Genomic DNA, 7,820 nt, shown 5'->3' with positions numbered 1-7,820 from the left:
GTGATAGTTATTGTTGTAGGAAAATTCTATCAAAGGTAGGTGATGATTCCAACTTCCACCATCTTCTAGAACACAAGCACGTAACATATATTCTAAAGTTTGGATAGTCCTTTCTGACTGACCATCAGTCTGCGGATGATGGGACGTGCTTAGTTTCAAACGGGTTCCTATTGCTCTATGAAAAGCTCTCCAAAAGTGTGAAGTGAAGATTGGGTCCCTATCTGACACTATACTCACTGGAACACCGTGTAGCTTGACAATCTCTGAAATGAACAAATCCGCATATTGTGATGTCTTGTAGGTAGATTTAACCGGTAAGAAATGAGCTGACTTAGTTAATCTATCCACAATCACCCATATAGAATCATGACCTTTCTGAGTACGGGGTAGTCCTCCTACAAAGTCCATAGTAATGTGTTCCCATTTCCATTGTGGAATTTCCAATGGCTGAAGCATACTAGCTGGTCTCTGATGTTCTATCTTGACTTGCTGACATACAATACACCTCGCCACAAATTATGCAATATCTTTCTTCATGCCGGGCTACCAGTACTCCCTTTTTAAATCTTGATACATCTTAGTGGCACCAGGGTGAATAGAGAAACTACTCTTGTGGGCTTCTTCCAAAATCAACCTTCTAAGCTCTTGATTAGTTGGAACACATACTCTTCCTTCAAACAAAATTGCTCCATCCGAAGCCATAGAAAATTCTGGGTAACTACTTCGTCTCTGAAGTTTTGAATCGTCACTTTGTGCTTGTATGATTCTTGATCGCAAGTCACATAAGACTTCCAATTTGTGCAACCAAATACCGTTCTCAACCTCTGTGACTTCAAGGTTAAGGTCACGAACTTTCTCATACATCTTACAAGCGTGCATCAAAACTTTGGCTTGTGCTAAAGCCTTACGACTCAAAGCGTCCGCTACAACATTGGCCTTTCCTGGATGATACTTCAAATCAAAATCAAAGTCTTTTAGGTACTTCATCCAACGCCTCTGCCTCATATTCAAATCCCTTTGATCAAATAAATATTTCAGACTCTTGTGATCACTAAACAATTCAAATTGCGTTCCATAAAGGTGATGCCTCCATATCTTCAAAACAAAAACTATAGCTGCAACTCTAAGTCATGAGCGGGATAGTTTCCTTCATGCGTCTTGAGTTGTCTAGATGCATAAGCTACCACATTGTTTTCTTGCATAAGTACTCCACCGAGTCCCTTAGGCGATGCGTGACAAAACACCACATATTTCTTCTCTGGGTCTGGAATAGTTAAGACTGGTGCTTGAGTAAGCTTCTTCTTCAAGGTCTTAAAACTCTTTCCACATTCTTCATCCCACACGAAAGGTACGTCTTTCCTTGTGAGTCGAGTTAAAGGCAAAGCGATTTGGGAAAACTTCATGATGAAACATCGGTAATAACCTGCTAATCCCAAAAAGCTTCGAACTTCAGAAACATTCTTCGGCCTTGCCCAATTTTGAACAGCCTCAACCTTTGATTGATCGACTGCTACACCACCCTGAGAAATAATGTGACCCAGAAACTTGACTTCTGATAGCCAAAACTCACACTTGATGAATTTTGTAAACAATTGCTTCTCCCGAAGAATATCCAACACTATCCTTTAATGCTGAGCATGCTCTTGCGGATTCTTAGAATAAACCAGAATGTCATCAATGAAGATAATGACAAACTGATCTAGATAAGGTTGGAAAATACGGTTCATATAATCCATGAAAACTGCTGGAGTGTTGGATACTCCAAAAGGCATGACCAGGAATTCATAGTGTCCGTAACGCGTTCTGAAAGCAGTTTTGGACACATCAGAAGATTTGATACGTATCTGATGATAACCCGACCTAAGATCAATTTTTGAGAATACTGATGCTCCCTTAAGTTGATCAAGTAGGTCATCAATTCTTGGCAAAGGATACTTGTTCTTGATGGTTACCTTATTCAGCTGGCGATAATCAATACACAGTCTCATGCTGTCATCTTTCTTCTTGACCAGCAATACCGGTGCACCCCATGGAGACACACTGGGCCTGATAAAATGCTTTTGAATAAGCTCTTCTAATTGTGATTTCAATTCCTTGAGTTCCAAACGAGACATTCTATAAGGCGCTACCGACACTGGCTCGGCTCCTGGAATCAAATCAACCGAAAACTCAATTTCTCTTTTCGGTGGCAAGCTTGTGATATCGGCCGAAAAAACATCCAAATACTCACTAACAATTGGTATATCACTGGGGAACAAATTTGATTCTGGAGTTACAGTGAGCATTACATAAAAACCCTTATCTTGAGCACAAATGAACTGAGCCATCTGATACGTGTACTTAATCAATTCTGACAAAGTTACTCCTTCCTCCGTATTACTAGTAGGCATGTAAATAGTTCTCTCTGCACACACTATATACACATGGTTTGCTGACAACCAATCCATGCCCAATATCACATCAAGTTGCTTCATCGGAAGGCACACCAAATCTATATAGTACGTCTTACTAGACACGGTAGTAGGACAATTTTCACAAACATGATTTGCTACAATTCCTCCTTCTGTAGCCGTAGTTACCATCATAGGAGGGTTCAATAATGAAATAGATAACTGAAGGGCTTCAACACATTGAAAGGAAATGAAAGAACATGATGCACCACAATCGAATAAAACTCTAACAGGATTTTGTTCAAGAAAACACATACCGCCAATTAGATCTGCATTAGCCTGTGCCTTCTTCCCATCAAGCGAATACACTCTTCCTATACTCATAGTGACACTTACACCTTTACCCTTGTTTCCTCTAGTTGGACAATCTGCCACATAATGCCCCGCCTGACCGCATGCAAAACAGTTGTCAGTGCCTACCCTGCATACTCCCTGATGAGTCTTGCCGCACTTCTTACAAGTTGGATTAGTCCTGGGTGGACCTGAGTACTTCCCCCTTTGCGGAGAGCCCTTAGGCTTCAGCTTATCATGATACTTGTCGACAAAGTTACCTCTGCTCATCCCACTTGGCCCAAAACCTTCTCTAGCTGCCTTATCGAAACCTCTTTCAGCCTCCAAACTATTATGTACCATCTCATCGAAATTTGTTAACCTTTGCTGACTTACCACAACATAAAGTTCTCCCCTCAAGGCATGCTTATATTGGTTAACTTTCCACATCTCATTTCCCGCATACTCGTGGTGAGTAGAGTAATAAGATAGTTCCTCAAACTTCTTTGTGAAGTCTGTCACCGACATATGACCTTGCTTCAAATGGAGAAATTCTTGTTCCTTCCTGACCTTAAAAGACAAAGGGAGATACTTCTCTTTCATTACTTGCTTAAAATTCTCCCAGTTCAACTCCATTCCATTAGTCACCATTCTACGTCGAGCAGTTTCCCACCAATCCTGCGCTGCACCTCGGAATTGATTTGTCGCAAAAACCACCTTATCTTCCTCGGTACAGTTAGCCATCAGAAAAATCTTTTCCATATGCTTGATCCACCTCTTAGCTTCAGGTGGCTCACCGCTTCCATCAAACTCCGGAGGATGATTCCTATTATATTCTCGAAAAGCTGGATTTCCCACAACTGGAGGTGGTGGATGCGGTTGATGCACTCCCGGACCTTGCTGCATAACTGCAGCCCACTGTTGTTGGGACTGAGCATTCTGTTGAATCTGCTCTTGCATCATATGCATCATCTATTGGTTTTGTTGCATCATTTGTGCCCACATCTGAGCATGAGGGTTAACATTCTCCTCCATATTCTGATTAACTCTTGGCCGGCCTCGTCCCCTTCGTGCTCCAGACATTTTCGCTCTAACTGTCATAATTAAGTCAAAGTGATCAATTTCAAACAAATATAACAATGAGGACAAATATCCTAAACACAAAAGAACTACTACTTGGATTGTATTATTAATGACCCAAGGCACGATCTGAATCGACCTGCTCTGATACCAAATTGTAACGCCCATTTTGAAAGTGTCTAGAATATTCAAATGTGTGCTAAACTGATATTGGATACATTAATTATACAATACAGAAAACGACATTAAGTCGAAAGATTTAGATACAACAACATCCCAAAGTTTCTATGTTACATTATTACATTCAAGTTTGTCAAACGAAGCATAAATACAAAGTTTGTACATCACACCACATAATATAACATATGCATCTCTAATCCACATCAAGAAGATTCCATGAAAACTCGATCAATCCAATGCTTTTTCTTTACTTTTTACACGAGAATCCTGTGAACCTGAACAAATAAGGAGTTGGATGAGACATAATGCCTCAGTGAGTTCTTCCTAGCCCTAGGCTAGTGATAACCCCAGGGGAAAACCTATGGTCATCACGTGTCTAAAACACAACCTGTCGGTTGATTATACGTGTGTGGTCATTCTTGTCTAGACGAATGTGCACTCTAGAATCCGTCGTAGATTCTTCATAACATGTTATAGGCTCTATTAACAACAGTAGTGTCATGGCAGATAAGGGGAATCTAATACCGCGTTACCAAGATACGCTATACGTATCGAGGCCTAGACATAACATATTCATGACATAAACCTAAGCCAGACGAATAGGGAAACCTAAGATCGACAATGGCATACTTTCATAACTTATTCATAACTAACATCATATCATAATCATGCATGAATACATTCATTAAATCATTATGTTAGCGTTGCTCAAACAAACATTATCTTGATTCATTTTACGGAAGGCCCCGGGTGGAGTAACCCCGAGTACACTCCCATACATGACCGATGAACCTAATTAGAGCACATCAGACTCCCTCAGTGTCGTGCGGGTCCCTTGCGGCTTGAACCATTCCCCTTGAATCGAGAACCTCTTGTATCCCCCTTATGTGGATAACAAGAGACACGAGCACCTACATCTTGTATTAGTCTTGATCTTATGCATACATGAAGGGTTAACTACATGAGTTAAATTCCTTTAACTCAGATCCTTGATCGATCCCTTGGGGTAATAACATACAAGTCCATGAGCGTAGAAAATATTCTTCGTACCTCAACATACATATATAATCAAGATCATCATTCTAGTTCTCGGCAACTACGTCGAGGCTCTAGTTCCATTCCCCTCATTATTTATTGCTTGCTACCCGTTCAACTCATGCTATAATTCTCGTATGCCATGCTCAATTATACAATATGAATACTTGTTTAATGATCAAGAAACATTTCAAAAGACTATACCTTGGAATCTTGGTTGGAGGGGTTATTGTTAAAAGAATTGCTTAAAGAAAACCGCCTGCGAATCGCCGAACCCACCTTAAACGATCAAAACAGTGAGCTTCCTCACTGTCTGCTCGCCATGGCGAGTAAGGCCATGTGGGAGGCGAGTAGCTACTCGCCTAGGCGAGTTGGGTGGCGAGTAAACACCCCTCTCTGTGGGTCTAGCTCGCCGTGGCAAGTCGTGACAGTCCAGAACTGTCAAAAATGGTGTTTTACACTCAAAAACCTCAAAACAAAGTATCCCAAGGCATATCATGGCATTAGAAATCATATGGAACCTGAAAAACAGTCATTGAGCAAGTATTCACATGTATAATGATGCATGACATAAAAGGGGTAACTTTTCTATGTATAAACCCTAGAAGAAGTTATGGTTCTCTAGCAAGCATGACACACATCCCATGTTTAGGAACTAACTAAGAACTCACCTTAAAATAACCTGAAGATAAGCTCACAACCTCAAGACCTTGATAGCCCAAACCTTAGGAACAAAACTCTAGATGAAAGAAAGATGTTTGGTGAAGCTTGCTTCCAACTTGTCACCAACAACTAGCCAACTCTAACCTTGCTTAGATTCTAATTTCTTGAAGGATTAGAAGATGTTTGAGTGAATATCAAGGATAGAGAAGAGTAGAGAAATCAAGGTTTTCTAGAGAGAAGGGAGAGCATAAAAGTTCTTAGAAAACCCTAGCGAGAGAAAGTTATAAGAATTATGAGAAATGTTGGCTCTATCCCACATAAATATCTTGTCCACGTGAAAAGTCTTAAATGCCCCTTGTCTTATTCGCGCGTATTTAATCGTTTCAGACAATACGTCAGTTCCTAAAAAGCGGGATATTACAAAACATGACATAGGGTCCAAGTTGCTTGGGGGCTAAGTCACGAAAAAACAAGCCCACGAAAGGCTATAAATACCCGTCTTGAGATCATTCTCAAGGCATGACCTAAACAGACTAAACCTTAGTTTCATATATTGTACTCACTGCAAGTACAGTTTTGATAAAACTAATTTGTATATGCGATTATTGGTAATAAATTTTTCTCATAGATTAATCAAAATGTAACATCCACATAAACCAATATTGTTAATCACTTAATTCTAACTATTGATTGATGCATACAGAAGCTCATTCCAAGTATCTGGAACCCCAGCTATACACCAATGAGTACAATCCATTCCATGGACGCCATTATGAGAACTAGGATGTCCATCTTTTCTCAATTCTGATAGAGCTGTAATGTTGAGAAGATGAACAGGTTTGGTTATTTTTTGCAACACATTTTGCAATACATATGATGCTGGTGGCAATCCTTGTGAGGATGATGATCCATTTATTGGTGTTGTCTCTTTTGCACAGTTTCTCACTCCTGGCTTATTCCATTGTGCTCCACTATTTTTAAATGCACAAATAAAAATAATTAGAGACATTAACAGTAATAACATTATATGAACAAAGGCACAATTTTAATTAAAAGTGAGATGATTTGTAAAACTCACTTGTGGTGTTGAGGAGAAATTCCTTGGAAAAGAACTTTGGTTTTGCTTGTATCAACTTCTGTATTAACCCAGTTAGCCCAAGTTGTCAAACCAGTTCTAAAAGCTTCCATACGGTCCATGTCTTTCACTATTTTGTTACCTATTTGAATATAATCCCATCTGCAATAGAAAAATATAAATGGTCACATTACATTTTTTGAAGGGAAATGGTCACATTACATGTTAGCTACTGTGAGAATTACCTTTTTAATAAATCTCCAATTTATAGAAATAGTAGGGTTAACGAAATTTTAAATTAATCTTTAAAATCGGCAAAAAAAAAAAATAATCTCATCAAGACAATACGTAAGGAGCTTCTACTGTACACTCACAAATTGATACGTACTGATACACTTGCTTCTTAAATCTATTAATTTGCCTTGGTAAATAAAAAGAAAAATATATTATGCTATATTTTTTTGTTGAAGGAAGATTATGCTATATTTAACATTAATCTCTAAATCAATATCAATTTTTATTATTCATAACAAACAAGCCCTAAGATATACTAATTAATTCTGTAAAACAATACTGATTAAATAAATGAGTTTTATAGAAGATATCATACGGTTGCAAGGGTCCTGTACGGTACCACCAAAGCCAAGTGTTGAAAACCAAAACATCCATTTGTTTCCATAAGTTTCCACTTTTAAGGGAATCAAGTTTCAATACTCGACCAATCTTTTCCACTTCAATGTCAACCAAATATGTAGTATGGTGGACAATAATTGAAACTCCATAGTCCTGGAAAAGTATTGAAATTGTAATAAAAAAAAAATACATTAAATCTATTTATTTAATTTTGTAAGATGGTTCGTGATGAAATAGGTCACTAACCAGGTATGTGTAGTTGACGATGGGATCAACACCCTGTTGTATTACTACTCTAGCTTGTGGTAGAGCAGAATGAAGCAAACATATAAGTGATTGCCTTTGGTTTCGACTTATAGAATCTCCAATAAACATGATTTGTTTCCCCTTGAATTTTGTCAAGAAACTTCTTCCGTCAAATCTGCAAAGGAGGA

General features: G+C 38.7%; 2 protein-coding genes across 2 annotated transcripts; both read right to left on the bottom strand.

The window, feature by feature from the left end:
* Positions 1–1,109: 1,109 nt before the first annotated feature.
* On the bottom strand, positions 1,110–3,689 carry LOC146935956 (uncharacterized). The gene is made up of 2 exons (XM_085749122.1): positions 1,665–3,689; positions 1,110–1,520 (listed from the first exon to the last, which is right to left on the bottom strand). Exons 1-2 carry the CDS (start codon positions 3,687–3,689, stop codon positions 1,110–1,112), a joined length of 2,436 nt encoding a protein of 811 aa, XP_085605248.1.
* A 2,591-nt stretch (positions 3,690–6,280) lies between these two features.
* LOC146935955 (protein trichome birefringence-like 38) lies at positions 6,281–7,534 on the bottom strand. The gene is made up of 3 exons (XM_085750964.1): positions 7,364–7,534; positions 6,757–6,915; positions 6,281–6,649 (listed from the first exon to the last, which is right to left on the bottom strand). The coding sequence occupies exons 1-3, from the start codon at positions 7,420–7,422 to the stop codon at positions 6,358–6,360; spliced, it is 510 nt and encodes a 169-aa protein (XP_085607090.1). The 5' UTR covers positions 7,423–7,534; the 3' UTR covers positions 6,281–6,357.
* Positions 7,535–7,820: the final 286 nt, after the last annotated feature.

This window comes from Medicago sativa, chromosome 3, assembly GCF_051527215.1.
Source record: "Medicago sativa cultivar Bolivia chromosome 3, Bolivia_mono, whole genome shotgun sequence".
Lineage (NCBI taxonomy): Eukaryota > Viridiplantae > Streptophyta > Magnoliopsida > Fabales > Fabaceae > Medicago > Medicago sativa.
The sequence above is the reverse complement of the archived record's forward strand: the minus strand, read 5'-3'. Positions and strand labels throughout refer to the sequence as shown.

What these genes read in the sequence shown, in the direction of transcription:
- LOC146935956 (XM_085749122.1), bottom strand. Translation starts at nt 3,689, where the DNA reads ATGCATATGATGCAAGAGCAGATTCAACAGAATGCTCAGTCCCAACAA. An exon ending in TCTTCATTGATGACATTCTG is followed by an intron (nt 1,521 to 1,664) that starts GTTTATTCTAAG and finishes ATTATTTCTCAG; the next exon opens with GGTGGTGTAGCAGTCGATCA.
- LOC146935955 (XM_085750964.1), bottom strand. Translation starts at nt 7,422, where the DNA reads ATGGATGTTTTGGTTTTCAACACTTGGCTTTGGTGGTACCGTACAGGA. An exon ending in CGTACAGGACCCTTGCAACC is followed by an intron (nt 6,916 to 7,363) that starts GTATGATATCTT and finishes TTTCTATTGCAG; the next exon opens with ATGGGATTATATTCAAATAG. An exon ending in ATTTCTCCTCAACACCACAA is followed by an intron (nt 6,650 to 6,756) that starts GTGAGTTTTACA and finishes ATTTAAAAATAG; the next exon opens with TGGAGCACAATGGAATAAGC.